Source organism: Pithys albifrons, chromosome 2 (assembly GCF_047495875.1).
Source record: "Pithys albifrons albifrons isolate INPA30051 chromosome 2, PitAlb_v1, whole genome shotgun sequence".
Classification (NCBI taxonomy): Eukaryota; Metazoa; Chordata; class Aves; order Passeriformes; family Thamnophilidae; genus Pithys; species Pithys albifrons.
Genome location: NC_092459.1, coordinates 115,410,414 through 115,427,968, shown reverse-complemented (window position 1 = coordinate 115,427,968; position 17,555 = coordinate 115,410,414). Strand labels below are relative to the sequence as shown.

Below are 17,555 nucleotides of genomic sequence, written 5' to 3'. Positions count from 1 at the left end.
TTGCAAACTGTGTTGACAGCTGAGGTCCCAGTTTGCTGTGTGGACAACAGATAGCCCAGAATTCCTTTAAAATGAGTTGCTTCATTTGAAGAGTGAGTCTGAGCTCTAAACATCTTAAGTACCCACCTAAAATCTTTGTGACAGGCCTGAAGGACTGTAAAGGAATAACGTGGCATGTATTTTGTCTTAATTGTTTAGCATTCCCCCTGCTGCAAGTATTCCAAACTCGTGGAGAAGGCATGACTGTATTTTTCACAGTCTAATTAGTTTTTTCCTTATTGCCTCTGGTTTCCAGCTTGCTCCAAGTGTAATTAATCTGTTAGAAGTTAACCTTAGTGGGTTGGAAAGGTTTCTTTATTCCCCCCTCCTCTCCAAAAACCCCAAAACTTACACTAGAAGGCTTAGATTTAGTCACAGGTTAAAATTAAGAAGCACTGCCCATATAACTTAAGTAACTTTTAGCAAAACTACACCTTGGGTTTATGACATGGTTGCCTTGGCTTTGTGATGTGTTTTAAAAACAGTGATATTCAAATATTGTCATGGCTGTAGTAGTTCCAGTAGGTTTACAACTCCAGCACCTGTGCAAACACAAATCCATCATGAATTTGAAGGAGTTAAAGCTGAAGGAGGTGATAAGATAAACAGCAAAACAAATATGGAAAGTGTTTTGTAGTAGTCTACAATCCCATAATATTCCCCTGCTTTTAAATTGTTCCACTTGACTATTCCAAGGCTGTTTAAGGGCTGATTTTTGCATAGCTAATCTCAGACTAACCTAACCACTGGATATCAAAGTATTTGCCTTTACACAGATTTTTTTTATTTTTCTCTTGCTTTGTTACTGTCTTCTAATTGCTCTTCTTTTTTTATTTTTTCCCCCCACTCCCTCTTAGGGTTTTAAGAAGAATGTTCAGGGTTTTAAGAAGAACATTCAGGAAGAATTTAGGTTACTAGTTTCTCAGACTTGATCCATTGGTGAATTACAAGTCTTAATGTATCTTGACATATAAGATGTCAAGAGTGATGTTGAGTGACGTGAGTGTTGTGGAATTTCCCTGGATGTTGCAGAACTTCGATACTGCCCCAGGACTTGCAGATTAGAATTCAGCTGTTTGTAAATAAAGTTCAAACTTTTTAAATGTGAGTGTTCTCCTTTGTTTGTGGAGCAAGGCCTGTGTTAAAGTGATTGACAGGGAAGTTATTCCTGCAGAGACTCGGTAAGAGAGGCTCTTTGGTATCAGACTTCCTGCAAATGTTGCTCTTTTCTGTCCTTCTTAGCTGGTTGCTGTGTGTGACTTGAGATCTTCTTTAAAGAGGAGCAGTTCTATATTGAAATTGTAACTTTGAGCAAGAAATTCCCTTGCAGGAATTAACATCTCTGGTTTTACTTGTTAGGTACAAGCAAAGAAGCAGTTCATGTGAAGTCACCTCTGTTTTGGCTGTACCAGTTGATTTTCCTGTAGAAACTGAGAGAAAGAAATACAATAGTTACTTTTTGCCTTAATGACGAAAAAGCAAAGGGGAAAAAAGAATCTTGAAATGATGTAATCTTAACTTTGTGAGGTAAGGGTGCTTATTAATGCTGCCTTTATGCAATGATTAATGTGACACAAGCTGTTCAGCCTGAAAACACCAGCAAAAACTCCTGGCTGTATTTTTGTGATTACCTCATCACACTTCTTCTAAAGAGTGTGGTGCTGTGTGTTATTCCAGGCAGTGAAGAGCTGTGAGGTGCAGCCCAGGGGTGAGAACCACCCCAGGCTGGGGGCAGAGGAAACCAGAGAGGCAGCAACTTGCTCCTGTGGGCAAACAGGCACCTCCCTCTCCTCCAGGACCATCCCCCTGGGCTGCTGCCTCCTCCTTCCATGCACCCACTGCTGTGGAGGCTTCGTGCCCTTTCCCCGTGGGAGCTGAAGGGGAGCTGTGGGCGGGTTTCCTGCTGTGACTGTGTCACTGCGGCGCTCCTGGCTCCTGCCCAGGAACAGCCCTGGGCTGCTGCCACCCCGACCATGGGCCTGGAGAGCCACCCCCAGCTCTGCTTCCCTCCTAGCTCTGCTCTTCCCTGCCTATTCCCGAGTCCTGCTGGCCCAACCAGAGCACGGTGGGGTGTTTTCAACCCTTAGTGCTGCGTGTTCCTTGCTGTCACTCAGCATATTGGTCAGTGTTGACTCCCTTTCTTCAGGGCTCCTTGTGTATTTTTCTGGGAGGATCTTGGCAAAGCAGTAACCTGGGGACTGATTTTTCTCTTGTCCCAGAAAATACTGTTAACCTTTCAGCTGTCTGACCTTCTAGAAGTTGATAGAAAAATCCTACTCGTCTTGGACAGTTCCTCTTTGCTGGGAAGACACTGTCTGAATCTTCCTGCTGCCTTCTCTTCCTATTTACACCTCATCTGTTCTTTGTTTCTTCTGATCTCAGACTCTTGCCTGTCTTCCTTTTTCTGTGGTAACTCAGACTTCCCTTTCTCACCTCAATCCCTCTTTTCTTCCTCTGAATTTGAGCCAGGTAGTACATTATTCAGTGTCAATGAGTGAAAATCCTGAGAGTCCCCAAACCAGAGGAGAAATAACCTTCCCTGTTTCAGTGTGTGGCAGCCTGGCAATCAGCTGCCTGCTGTGGGGACCAGTCAGCACTCTCTGCATGTCTGCAATGGAGAGAAAGCTGAAAATTTTGGCTACTAAAAGGCAAATCTGGCAAGCATGTGCAAGGTCAGTCATATCAAAGGTTCAATACCTGCCCAGTTCTGTGTGTCTTTTCAAAGGAAGAGCAAAAAATCCCAGTAGTGACACCAGCGCAGCCTCCTTGCTGAATTTCATGTCCCTCTTTCTGAAATGTGCAGAAGTTTCTTAAAAGTTGTAAGAATTCTTTGAATATAATTAAAACATATGTTCCCTATGATCCTTCTTAGAAATGACTGAGTCATGTTTGTTCTGTTTTTCCTAAAAAAATCATCTGGAGGGGCAGTATATGTAATCATATGCCAAACAAAAGCTTTTGGCCAACTGGGAGTAACTGAAAATGTGACCTTAAAATAGGAAGTGTTGACTAGCCATAACCAACCAAGTGTGTTGATGGTGATATAATAAAAATAAAATAAGAGTTAATGCTGTAGCAAGTAGGTGCTAAAGCTAGAACATACCAGAATTTCTTTTATCTGTGCAGTTTTAATTTTGCCATGTTTTTCCAGTGTGGTCAGTTGGCCTGAACAGAAAGTTGTCACACACATTGTGTCTCTGTGCATGCAAAGAAGAAAAGCTGAGGTTTTAGTGCATCACTTGATGTGTAAGTGCTTGGCCATCTGCCATCTGCCTTCAGCACTGCTGTGGAAGGGTGTTTGTTGTGACTTTGTCAGATTATTTTTTCCTTCTCATGTGTTTGATACTGAACTTATATTTTATTACAAACAGCTTTTCCCACTCCTTCAGCAGGAGGACATAACCCTGTCATAGAGAACAATACAACAGAGATTTCTAATAACTAAGCTGAAGAAGTGCTGACTGTATTAAGTAAATACATTTGCTGCTCTCCCAGATGAAAGAGACTGTCAGGAAACTGAAAGCTGGTCCTGACTCTGAACTGCATTTATGAAACTAGAAGTCTTGAAGTATTTCTTGCAAGAATTGTAACTGGTCATCACATTCACTTCTGGTTTTGTCTGGATGGTGTAGCATGTGTAATGTTCTCACTCAGAGTGTTTTTACAGGTCTTTGACCAGCACTGTACCTTTTCCTGCTCTGTAGGAAAACAGCTGCTGGGAGAGTTTGTAAAGCAACCCAGTGAAGCTTTTGTTAAAAAAAAAAACCACCAAATTTGTCGAATCATGAACAATAAGACCATCATGGGGAATAGTGTTTTCTGCAGAGGGATTGCTTGCAGTAATTTAGTTCAAATCAAGTGGGATAAAAATACACCTCTGGGAATGGTGTTTTGAGGAAAATGACGATGTTGCAGACATTGAAATAAGAGGAATGAGCAGGCCAGGGAATCCCCTCTTTCTGTTCCCCTCTTTACCCACTGAATAAATCCTGGCTTACACCAAACGGTAAGTTGTACAAGTACAGAGATGTTTATTGTTCTGTAATTCAGGGTAGATGTTTGGTAGAATTATCAATCAGTTTACTGAGTAACATTCCTCTTACAGAAATGAACAATCAGCAGGGTGTTAATTTTCTCTCCCATTCATGCATGTTGTGACTTCAAGTGGGGAAAATTCAGTCAAGGCAATATCTCAATTTTCTCCAGACTCTGCTTATTTCCAGTTGTTTTGAGTTCACCTTTCAGTAACAAGTCGGCTGAAATGGAGTGTCCAGAAGCACAGCTCGGGCTCACACAGAGGTTTGTATGTTTGAACTCAAATCTTGTTCAGCCTTAAAGGTCACTCCTGATCTCAGTGGCTGTGATGTCACTGGGGAAACCCTGCTGCACTTTTCTGTGTCCTCGTGCAAAGGTCTAAAAACGTCACAAGAGCAAAGCAAAGCCACTACTTAGAAAAGTTTAAGGCTAAAGAATAGAAACTAACCACAGGTTCTCAGTGACTTCTAAGCAAGACCTGATTTCATCAGCTCCTGCTTGTATGTGAACTTCAGCCTCTTCTCAGTCACCGTTCCATTAGTTCAGATTGTTTTGGTTTTCAGCTAGTTATTAAGAAGAGTTTTGTTGACAAGCAAAACACGGGATGATCCTCTATTTGCTAAGTAATGGATGCCATTAACACCCATGTTTAAGGTGACAGAGGATCAACCAGAGTGCCCACTAAAAGTTTCTTATTTTTAGTAAGTTTTGGTATTAAGTATCCTGCTCTTTTTTTTTCCCAAGACTTTCCCTTATACCATGTAAATATCTTTCTCTAACACTTAAGTCTTTATAATTTTTCTGAGAAGTTTTATTTAAGATCTACTTGAACAGATGAGGAATCTAAGGCACAGAGATTTATGAGGGGTCAGACAGAAAGTCTGTGGCTAATACCAGAAACAGAAGCAAAGTTCCCTGAATGGGTGAGATGGTGTTGTTTGACCCTTTTTCTTCAGAGTCATGTTGTCTGTGTCTGCAGTGGGGATTCCCAGTGCCAAAGTTACTGTATCTGGCTGAGGACTGTTATAAGGACTCTGATAACTATTTCTGGACACTATAACTCACACCAACTACTGATTTATTTTTTTTAACCCACTGTATTTATGTAAGCCCACTATTGTTGTGTTTTATAAGCTTGCAAATTAACTTTTCATTTCAGACCTTGACTTAAAAAAAAACCCAACAAAACAATCACAAGTTTATTTCCTGCTTATTTTTGTTGCTCCACAAAAAAGTCTTACTGAGAATTTTAGCACAACAGGCAGTGCCATGGGACTGTCAGACCCAAGTTAACACCTCACTAAGTGCTACTGGGTAAGTTCTTGTGTCTTACTATTGTGGGAGCAAGTGAGGTTGGTAGGGAGGAATCCAAATAATTCCTGATGGTAGAACTGTAAAAACAAAAGTATGGTGACTTATTTTCTAAGGAGTTACTACTTGTCTCTACAGAAAATGCACACTAAGTGTATGTTCTTATTTTAAAAAATTATGAATGTGATAATGTGTGAACACTTAGATTTTTTTGAATAACAGAGTTTACAGCAAGTTGCTCCCTTACAATACCTAAATGAATGTTCTGTTTGCAGGGCTGTGGACTTTTATCACTCAGCCAAAATTACAGTCAACTCAAGTGGAAGCCTTGCCTGTAAGTGAGGTGCGTGATGGGCTTCTTGGCTCTAACTGTATTGCTATGAATGTGTTGTTGCCTGACCTCAAATTTAATGAACTTATTCCTGGAATCAATGCTTGTTCAATGGCATGAACACACACAAGGTGCCACCCCTCCAGCAGCCAAGAATGTGCTGTTGCCTCACGAGTTGCTTAAAGCCCCTCAAATAAGTGTGGAAGAAACAGTCAAGGGAAGTTGACATTCCCCTTTCCTCCAGCCTGAATTTTCCCAGATTTCCTCAATAAAGCTGTCGTTCATTCTCTGCCTGAGTGTGTTGTGAGCCAAGATGGAGACACTCATAAAGGAACCACAGAGTTGTGGCTCCCTCCAACCTCACTGGGCCAGGACAGGAGTTTATGAAGATCCTAAACATCTGTTCATAAAGCAGTGCTGTGCACACAGCTCTGCAAAGCTCTGGGTTGGAAGACAGCCAGAATCTTTGCAAAAGTTGAAACAATTGTGGGTTAGAGACTTTGGAAGGGGAGGATATTGCAAAAGACAAGTGGACAGGATTACTGGAGCATAGAATGGCTATGGCTGCTATTAAGGAGTGGAAAAAAACAACCCTTTAGTACCCTTTACTTAAGCAGCGGCTGCTTTGCTCTGTTTTGTTTTCATAAACCATAATCGATTTGGTTTTTTTATCGTTTTAGGATCTTCTTGCCGCTGCCTTCATCCCTGGTACATCTGAGTCCTCTTCTTTGCTGGCTGGAGACTTCTGCCTCATCAGCTGTGGTGAATCAACTGTCTGTGTAAAGTTAAGGAGCCCAACACTGTTAAAGGGAGCAAAAATAACACTAAGTTTATTTACCCCAGGTTTTTGTTATTTCAAATTAATTACAGGGATGTTTATGAGGCAAGGTTGTTGACCACACAAATATAGGTTGTTCATAATGCATGTAGTCTAGGAGAAACTGTAATTGCTATGCTAAATATAATTTATTCTGTGGTTCCATTCAGCTATACATTTAATTTTATTTTTCCATTCTGCTACTAGGGGCACTAGTAAACATTCTTCCAAGCAGGGATGGTAATGATGAGACAGTAATTGTCTGAGTAAATTGTCCAAGCAGCTGCCTCTTTTTTTTTCCTTCTATTCACTTCCTACATTTCAGGTGTCCTCTGGTATCAGAACAGCAGTAGATGTTAGTCCTGGGCTATGTAAACGGAAACTTCTGTCTATGTTACAATTAAAATCATGTCAGGTCACATGGTTTCCACTTGACCAGTTGCAGCAGTGCTGTTTTGCAAATAAGGTTTTAACTGTGTTGCAAGTGTGAAGTCCTGAACTGACCAAGTCTGTAGTAACTGGGTCACCTGCCAGAGGTTTTTTTTTGGTGATGTAGGTCATGGGAATATTTGCAGAAGCAAAAGTGCTGTAATTGCAGAGCTGGACCAGTGTTTACATTGACGTTGGAGCCTAAAGATGCATATTCAGGAGGCAGAAACATTATCATGTGTAATTAAGATGCGTAAAAGGAATATGAATTTTAGTTTTAAAATAATCCAGCAGTTAAATGACATGGATTTTTGAAGAACATTGTCATTATTTCAGATTTACTTCCTGATGGGCTTTTTGTACCTCGGGAGCATGGATGTTGCCCACTTGTGGGGAAAAGGAAAGAGTAGCAATACCCTCTGGTCCAGCTGAATCTTAAGTGTCTAACACTGGGGAAAAGAAAGCTGGAATTAAAATCTTTTCTTGCAGCAAGAGCTTTCTCCTGGGACCTGTAGTTTCACATGGTGGGCCAGGTAAGTTTGAAAGACTTGGGGCAGTAAAAGTATCCGGATGTGAATCAGGTCTCACTACCAATTTCAGAATTGCAACAGCCTCTGCAGGCTGTTTATAGGTGGGTGTGGATCATAATGAATACTAATGAAGTGTAGTAGCTCATTGTACTGTAGGTGAGTGTCTGCCAATCCCAGGGCTGAGTCTCCTGCAATCAGCCAGCTACAGAATTCACTGTCTGTGCCACTGGGAACAGATTTGGTATCTCCTGCTGAACTATGAGTCTCTACTGTCTCAAAAGCTTTGAAGTGGTATTAGATCTGGATTGGTTTACTCATTTGATTTTACTTTTACAGGGTAAGAGAAGGTGATAAGAAAAAATGAAATAGCTGGGTTTTTTTTAAATATAACAAACTTTTGTAGGCCTATAAATTTTCATTCTTTGGTTACTTTTTTAAAGCAAATGATTGTGTAGATTCACAGAAATACTTTGCAAATTTAAGTGGGAACTTTTGTCTCCATTTAATTTCTGTGCTGCCTATGGTTACTTATGCAGGTTTCCTTTCAATGCAAACTCCTGCAAAAGGCACAGTCAGCTGTCTTTGGCTGCTTTTGGAGATGAGAGCTCAAGATACCATACTGACTGCTTTGCACATGAAAATCTTTACTCTCGTGTTCTGGAAGCAGCAGGAAACCACAAGGGTGTGAGGAGCAGAGACAGTGTGGTGTACTGGGAAGGCAGAATTGGGTGCCTTGTCAGGAAATTGAGGTGGTCACCACGAGGGGGCATTTTATTGAGTCACCACAAACCCAGTGGTGTCAGTCACAGTCACTGGGGCAGTGGCACTGAGGCCCTAAAGGAACAAGCTTTTGTGACAACCAGGAGCAAGGCCAGTGGAACAGTAACCAGGGACTTTATTCCAAATGCCCCCCATTCCTTAGTTTCTGCTCTTGCTGCTGGAGCCTGTAATTCTTAGCTTAGAACCAACCCATGGGGCTGCTGCGATGGACAAGTCAGGTAACAATACCTGGCTCAGCCTCTGTGAAACAGAAAATTCAACAGGTTGACTTTCAGCACTGCTGACTTTGACTTGTACCCCAGGGTCTCATTGGAGACTAAGCAAAAGTGATGCTGGAACATCAATGGCTTTACTGTGTATAATTTGTCTTTTCTAGGTCTGCCTGTTAAGGAACCTTCCCATTAAGTGGTTACCTTTTCTTTATATTCAACTTTATATATGATATTGCCCTCCTAGCCCTTGTTTTAATTAATCCTTCTAGCCACTGGCTCCTTTCTGTTGTCTCTGTCTTGGGTTAGGTCTTCTCCTTTCCCTGGTTCCTGCATGTACTTGCCAGAAGCAGCTTGTGGTAGCAATTCTTTCGTGTCTGTTGTGTTTCTATTCAACAGGCTGTGTCTAGAGCTGTTATTTCCAGGGGAGGAAAAAAAGTCTGTTCTTTTTTCTTGATTTGTGTTGTGCAACAGCTCTCTTGAAGAATTCTTCTTCTTGGCTTATTGTTCCTTTTAATCAAATATAAAAGAAGATTGATATGTATGAGTAAAGAATGTACATGACAGCAAAACCCATTGCTGTGCTGGGTGTGAAATCAAGTGCTTTCAACCTTGGGATTCAGAAAGCTCAGACTAGTACTTGGGCCTCGGTAGGATGTTGGCCTTTTTAAGAAATCTGAAGTATTTTATGGCAGCACAGCAGCAAACTGGATGTTTAGGCACAAAGTGCAGACAGCAGTGGGGTGAAGCAGCAGAGCTGGTTGTGGGTTATTCATAGCTGATTGTGGGTTACTCACAGTTTGTGGCCAGGTATTGCCAGTAAGGCTTTGCACTCTGACACACAGCCCTGGGCAGTTTGTACAAAGGGTTAATGTGGGTCCAGATAAGATGTGTGGAACCAGTTTACAAACTGTAAGTTTGCTTTGCATGTGTAGGAGAACACTGTGTGTAAACCTGTCCCAGAAGGTGTTACATGTTTACGTTGGGCACAGAGAGTGGTGTCCCTTTCTGGCTGTGATCCTGTAACTGTACAAGTCAGAACTGCCGGAGATTGGGCTGGAGATCTAATGTGAAGTCTTGCACCTTAGTTTTTGAAGGAGGTATGTCTGGTGGGCTGCACTGAAGCAATGTACACTTTTACCTCTTTATTATTGGCTGTACATACAATGTTTTGAGGTTCTTGAAGCTCAAGGTGATTTAAGGAGCTTAAACTCCTTGTGAGCCCTGAGAAAAAAGGGAACTCCTGTAATAAAAACCTGAATGAGTGATTGTTATCCTCTGTACTGGATCCAGTGCATGATGGAGCAAGGGAATCATTTTAGGCCTACGTTGCCTATATATTTGTAGTATGGAGTTTTCATGTTACAACTAAGGTACTCCAACATCTTGCTGTTGCCAAAGGGACAATTTCCATCCTTCCTTCTGTTGGTTTTGTGGCTGCAATAGGGCATTTTTATTCCTGTGAGGAAGCAACAATGATGTGGCTTACAGAGGTGTAATCTATTTTAAAAATACCCTTCTGGGCAGAAAAAGGTTGTTTTCTGCTGACTTAGCTCTTCATGCTCAACCTGAGCTCATCTCTTCCCTAAGTCCTCTCCCTACAGCACTTCTGCATCAGGTGAATCCTGATTGTGGCATGAGGAAGGAGTTTGCAGCTTGTCCGTATCCATTTCAGAGGTCACTAATCAGCTTCACTGTAGTACTGCTCAATTTTTTCCTTTTCCTGCCAACAAATGTGAAGACCATGCAAACTGTGGTAGGTGTTCATAGCACTGGGATGAAGAGGAAGGAACAGGAAACACCGGACCGTGCTGGTGGAGAAGGGGGCCTGGGGACTCCTGCTCTGAATGTGAGCTCTGGGAAGGAAGAAGTGTGAATTACAAATTTCAGAGAGGTTTCTCAACTTGTCAGGCTAAAAATAGCGTTGTGCTGTAATTCCATGGCACTGATACTCTGCCAGGAAGCAGGCACCTCTGCCCAAATCTGTCTCCCCAAAACCTGTTCTGGCCTTGGTGCCACCACATTCCTTCCTGTCAGTGCAGTTATTTCTATGATTTGTGTATGGAACTGGCTCAGTAAAATGGAGCCAGCAGAGAAACAGTAACCTTATTTCCTCCAGGTTACTTTTAAGCAAGGTCCTGTGTCTCCAAGGCAGTGCTTGCAACAGTGTTTAGACTACACAAGCGTGAATTACCTGGATGGAAGGAGATAAAGAGGAGAGACTGCCTTTTTCTGACACTGCCACAGTCTGGAGTGTCCCTGAAACTGTCTTTGCACTGAGGTCTGCACTGTGATGTAATGTCAGATTCGTCCCCCAGGAAGTTTCATCAGGAATAAGTAAGATAGAAATGTGGGAGCAAGGAAGTCTCTTCTGTGATTTCTCTTGGGGAAATTGGGGCTTAGAGAATGAAACGACTTGCCTAAGTGTAGAAAGGCCAAAGCCAAGAGCCAAATTCCAGTCTCCTGAATCACAGCCTTGTGCCTTATCCACAAGACCAACCTTTCTCTATTAGCATTTCCTTTCTCTCCACCCTGTTTTGAGGAGGAGGCACAGTAGCATTGTTCTGTGTCAGACAAGCTCAAAGTGTGGTACAGGAGCACTTCCAGCAGAATGGCTTGAACAATCTGTGAGTTTATCATTAATCTGCAAGCCATGGCTTCTTCTGCAATGACTTCTGCATTAGAACCTTCCTCAGGACCAATAACCACGAAAGCTTTAACCACCTAAAGGCCTGAAAGTGTTTAAACAAGAGGCCTTTGAGATTAAAAAATATACCTCAAACAACAAAAGGTTTCCTAAAGCACAGAGGGTTGGAAATTAATAATCAGGGGAGTGTGTGAAGCTTGAGATGCAGTGGACAAGAATACAGACTATAAGGAGAGAAAGGAATGATTTTATTACTTTTATTCCTAGAATGATACACCTTATCGGGAGAGCCATATTCTAAAGTACCAGGCCAGTGACAAGGGGCTTAACCTTGATTTAAGTCAGATAGGTGAGAACAGGAAATAAAGACTTAACAGTTTACCTGTGCTGCTCTCCTGTCACGGCAGCTTCATTGGGCAATGTCTGTGCTCAGCTCCACTGCAGGGCCATCACTCTGGGCTTGGCTCACACCGTGCCAAACACTCAATCCTTTGCTCTATGAGGGTGTTTTCTTTTGGTGGGTTTTTTTTTGTGCCTCCACTTGCTCCATGACATTCCCTACCAGAGCAGGAAGCTTTATTCCTTACAGCAACATAGGTGTTAACTGTGCTGGTGCAGCAGGCAGGGGAAAGCAGGAGGGCAGGACTTATCTTTGGTCTTGATAAGTGGAGAAAAATGACATCTTCAAACACTTGCTTGAACTGGAAGACGGGAAGTAAAGCACTGGATCAGACTGGCCTAAAAATTCTGGTATCTGGCCTCTGGCTGTAGCCAAAGTCAGCTGACAAAAACACTAGTGATGCACCTGGCTGGTGTTATGCAATCCTGGAGGAGGGGAATTCCATCCTGCTTTTTGCAGAGATCTGCATATACCCAAAGTTAGCACGTGTTCTTCCGCTTCGTGTGAGTTGGTGATGAGGTTTCTGGGATTACCATCAGAGCTATCCTGCAACCCTCGAGTTCACATCACTCTCCTGGGATTATCCCTGCGATTCCAATCAGCAGGACAGAATTGAATACAGGGATCTCCCTGTGTGCTTACACAATTTTGAGTAAGGCCTCTTTCATGTGCTTAGGTTTCTGCCTCTTACTTGGTAAGGCTTCTTGGTTTCCATAGAGCTTTGCCCTAGTTCAGGGAAACATGAATGTTTTATAAAACAGCCACACTGGGTTTAGACTAAAAGATCCTTTTGTCTCACTGTTATGCCTTTCCGTGGGCATCAGTGTAATGCTGGAGAGAGTAAAACCATCAGCAAAAATGTCTCCTTTCACACTGTCCTTCCTCCAAGAACTCAGTTCAAGGGCTTCCTGAGCCAGATCTAGAATCTGCATATTCCCATTATGGGTACATATAGATCTTATACAGTGAAATACTTCATGTGGTTGGTTGTCCTCTCATTTTATTGAAGGTCAGTTTTGTCTTAGGAAAGGGGTAGGGATAAAGTTTTGGGGATGTTCTAAGAAGTGCAAGCCACTCGTATTTTCTCTTAAAAATAGTATCAAGCAACAGTTTGTACCATAGACATTGGTATGTGTGTGAAATACCACCTCGATTTCTAACATGCAGTCTGAAGGGTTATCTTTGAGTAGCCTGTTCCTGCAAGCCCTAAGACTAAGAGTTCAAAAGAGCTGGGGAAAAGTAGGGAATGTTTGTTTTGTTTTGGTCATAACATGGTATTCATATTGCCTGGAATACTGCCCTTTATTTCACGTTGGTTTAGATCAGTACCCTCCAACAACACTTTCCTTCCAAAGAAATGAGTACTAATTCCGTTGTGAGCCACAGAGCTTCCCAGGTGCCTTGCTCTGTGTTTATTCAGCACTGTCACAGGCTAGAGAAGTAGGTGAAAACCAGGGATAGAAACTGTATTTAGGAAACCCCCTAAATTAATTCTTCCTGAAGTGCCACAGTTTACTATCTGCGATTTTGCAGGCCAGCCTGAAGATGAGTACAGAACATGTCTGCACAGACAGCTTGCTTTACATCCAACCCCAAACTCAGTAGCCCAGAGGAGCAGCACCCCTTTCCCTTTAAAAATCCTGTCCAGATCATTCTTGTGACCTGCAGGGATGCCCTCAGAGGGGGAGCACTTCTCCAGCTGTTCAGACTTGTGAAGGAAGGCTGTCCAAAACGGTTGGCCCACCAGGTGATTAGTTAAAAACTGAATTATCTTCTAATATTAGGTGTTGGTGAGCTGTGTTTGGATGGGGCACTTAAGGGAGAGAAATCGGGTTGTGTGGTTTTCTATAACTCAGTGAGATACTGAGCCCCCAGCAGCCTCTCTGTTCATGTGCCATCCTGTTGGTATCTTTGGACTCATCACAGAAAATGCAAGAGAAAAGCATTTGCCCTCCTCTCAACCCTCAGCTATCACCTTGAGTAGAGTTTTGTTTGTGGTCTCTTTTTGTCAGTGAACGCCTTGAGGTTGTGTGTGTGTCTATGTGTAGGTAAAGTCTTAAGTTTGATTTAGAGTATTAGTCCCACTTTCCTGCTTTATTTTACATCATCCATCATAGGGAATCTAAGAAATCCTTGAAGACATAAAAATTAAGTCCTGATTACTCATAGTTTAGGGCACTTCTCATTTGTTTGTGTTTGGTTGGTTCTTTTTTTTGTGGGAAATAAAATGAGGAAATAATATTATTCTGGCAAGAAACTAACCCACTACCATAGAATTATCATAATATCTAAATAATGTATCTTTTCTTCCCCTTTATCATCTAGAGGTAATGTCACAGATGTTTTGATTATCCTTTGTGCCCCTCAGGATTCTAAGCCTCCAATTTCAGTTATAAATTTGACAGCAGTGTAACAATCCTGTCATGTGATGAACACTGAATCTTAAGGAAAGTTTTGCTTGGAGGATGGAGAAAGAGAAATTCCATTTATAGGAAATACAATGATAGTTGGGCAAAATTAAGGTTAGAAAGAAAAGTCCTGTTGAGAGGAGATGGACCACAAGACAGGAAGAATAACAAGTATTGAGCAGCCTCCTCTGCTTTTCTGCCTGAGTTGGTGTATGGATTTGCAGTTTACAGAACAGCATTTTTTGCTGTGGTTCATTTCCATACATCCTAATAACCTTTGCTTTAAAGTAAAGGATAGTGAGAAAAAGAAATGTAAAAACCCTAATGGTTTTGTACCTTGCTTCAGTGTTCTTTGAGGCTTTTATTGTTATTTTATGTATTCCTTTTTCATGAATACTAATTCATTTAACTACATGGGCAGTGTATTCCATTCCCAGGGTCAAGGAAAAACTGTAAATTTTGTTGCTAACTGAATACACTCTTGCACCACAGCGAGGTGTGGCCTTCCTGTGCCTTTGTGTTCCTCTTTTCATAGGTGTTTAATTCCCCCCTAGATTTGCTTGTTTGTCGCTGACCCCTCCACCTCAGCCACACTTGGGGCTCTCTGGGGTTATTCTCAGTGTCCAACTCCTTGGCTTGATCTTGCTGTGAGATTGAGGATCTGAGATGCTCTGAAGGTTTGGTAGATTTAAAGTTGACCATTGTGACTTAATCAGTTTGTTGATGATTAGTTTCTCCTTAACTTCAATATTGATCTGTCCTCAGCATGTACAGCTTTGTTATTAAATTGCAGAATGGGTTGGAAGGGGCCTTCAAAAACAGTCTCATTCCAACCGCTCTTTTGGGCAGGAGCATCTTCCACTGTCCTGGGTTGCTCCAAGCCCTGTCCAGCCTGGCCTCAAACACTTCTAGGGCTGGGGCATCCACAGCTTCCCTGGGCAGCCTTGTTCCAGTGCCTTTCCACCCTCACAGGAAAGAATTTCCTCCTAATATCCCATCTAATCCTGTCCTCTGTCCGTTTAAAGCCATTCCCCCGTGTTCTGTCACTATCCGTCTGTCCTTGTCCTCTTTATAAATGCCATCCTGGAAGGAAGGGGGCTTAGGTAGGCACTAGAAGGCTGCAGGGAGGGCTCCTGGAGCTTTCTCCAGGCTGACCACCAGGCTCCGTGCAGTAAGGAAGGAACTGGGTCTCTTGGGGCTGTCGGAGTGGGATGTCGGAGCGATGTCGGGATGCTGCTGTCGGAGCGCGCTGGAAAGAAGGGTGAGGCTGTGGACGGGAACAGGCTCTGAAATCGGAGGAACTGAACTTTTTCTTTTGCACCTCGGGCAGGGCAGGGCCGGAGGACAAACTTGTGCCTGACTTGGCGCAGCAAGGGGAGCAGGGCGGTGTCCCGGAGCGGGGTCCCGGGGTGGGTGCCGGTGCCGGCACTGCCGGGCGGGGCGGGCGCGCCGCGGCGGGGGCGGGCGGGGGGCGGCTCCGCAGCGCTGCGTCCGCCCGCCCGCCGGGAAATTCCCCCTGAAAAGAGCGGCGAGCAGGGGTGTCCGGGCCTTCCTCCGACGTGTGCGGGCCCGGGCGGGAGCCCCGCGGCGCAGAGGCCGGAGCGGAGCTGTCAGCATGGCCGGTGAGCCGGGGAGGGGACAGGGGGACGTGCGGGGCGGCCGCGGGGACAGCAGAGACCCGGCCGCGCTTCTCGCCTTCGCCTGAAGAATCGTTGGGTTGTTCGCACCAGTCGCGACTACATCTTCCGAGGCTGTTACGGTTCAAAAGATACATATCTTTTAAGACTTAAACGTTTTATCAGCGCAACTTTAGGTGTTAAATACGGGTTTCGTACATGGGCTGGAGGCAACCGGGTGATGCTCCTCGGGGATCCAGTTCGCAGCGTAACTTGGCTGTGGGAATGCAAATGAATGAGAAACAGAGATGGCACAAATGCAAAGTAGCGCAGATAAGGGATCGCGCTTTGAGTAATTACAACAAAAAGCACAATTAAGTTTCTTGAGGCTAAATGAAACCGAGTTTGTCATCCTTTCGGGAGGCGTCTCTCTCATATCTGTCTGAGCGTTTAAGAAAAAAACCTGAATTTACAACTTGGCTACGTTAGTTAGATTAGTGTTTCTAGGCTGAGCTGCTTTCCAATCTCAACCTGGGTGTGGGTTCTTTTGCCACTTAGCAAACTATGAACTTTCACTGCTGGTAAATACATAGGTGTGCTAACTATCAACAGAGAGAAAACAACTACGTGTGTACAGAAATGTCTTCCGATCATTAGGTTTGATTTCAGAGTGGCAAAACTGAAGCAGGAGACAGCAGTTTGGGGATTTTTTTTTTCTTCGTGTCTCTATATATTTTCAGTGTAATTAGGAACCAGATAAGGAATTTTTCAGCGGGGGAAGTTCATAACTTCCTGGTACTAGCTTGCTTTTGTAGTTGGCTTTTTTTTTCCCTTTTGGTTGCTGTTTTGTAACGTAACACGATAGTAAAGAGGAAGTTCGTGAGCAGTTTTTGTCTCTGTTAGGATCAGTGTGCAGTGGATGCAACCCTAGGTAATTACTGCTTTTTAAAATCAGATCTTGTTTGTGTTTGCAGTTGCTTTTGCTTGAGTTGGAATGTGCTATAACAAAGCTTCCACCATCTTTTTTTTTTTTTGCCTGAGGTGTTGCAGAAGGTTTTAAGTGGATAGAATCTTGCTTTTTAGAAACGACTGACGGAGGAGTCACCAGGGATTTGTGCAAAGCAGTGACATCAAAGTCGAAGGGCAACGCTTCTCCCATCTGTGTCTCACTGCACTCACCTCGGGCTGGAGGGTTTCGGGTGATACTTTCACATCTTCCACAGAGACCCGCAGCTGTTCTGCTTTCACATGCAGATGTTGCTGGAGAGTGTTCACGGGCGCTCCTGATTGTGCAAGAAAATTATAGACCGGGCAGTTCTCCCCGAGCAAAGGAAAGAGGCAGAGCCCTTCCTTGGTCCTGCTATGGCTTTGCTTGGTGGCAGCATGTCACAATTCTTCCCTAATGGCACAGGCTGTGTTCAACGTTAAACCATCCTGCAGAGTTCTGATGCAAGTTTGTTCTGAGTTTTTGGGGTTGGCCTTTTGTTTCTCTTTATGTTGCTCAAAAGCTGATGAGAATAAAGCACCCTTTGGTGCTCGAATGAGAGTAATAAGCTGGTTGAACTGTTGGAGCTGTCACTGCTTTTGCCTATTTTCCTTGCATATATAGTTGTGACACTTGGTCTCCTATATTCTCTTTAAAATTATTTAGTAGCATTAAGGGCACGAGGAGGAATAAACAATTTAATAACAAAAAGATTGAGAGGCAGGTTGTAATATGTAGCACAGTGTTTCTATTGCTAGCATGTGTATAGGCAATTATAATTAATTACAAAGACAAATTAAACTCTTAAGCACTTAGATGAAGGATTAGCTACTTTTTCCCCCTTTTCTTACATTTCAAATGCTTTTAGAAATAGTTGTGGGCAGACAGGTAATATGAGTAGCCATGTATTTCTCTTCCAGAATTAGTGAGAGTTGGTTTTTGATGCAGCTCGTATTTGTTTGACAAACACAGGGAGACCTGAAAAAGGCAGGTCTGTAGCAGCAGTGGGGGAACTAAC

General features: G+C 43.1%; 1 protein-coding gene across 1 annotated transcript in view; it reads left to right on the top strand.

Moving 5' to 3' along the window:
- The first annotated feature begins 15,446 nt into the window (after positions 1 to 15,446).
- REL (REL proto-oncogene, NF-kB subunit) overlaps positions 15,447 to 17,555 on the top strand; it is a 30,794-nt gene continuing 28,685 nt past the window's right edge. The window contains exon 1 of the mRNA XM_071582197.1: positions 15,447 to 15,558. Coding sequence (XP_071438298.1) covers positions 15,552 to 15,558 — 7 coding nt within the window. The 5' untranslated portion in view covers positions 15,447 to 15,551. The remainder of the gene's footprint in view (positions 15,559 to 17,555) is intronic.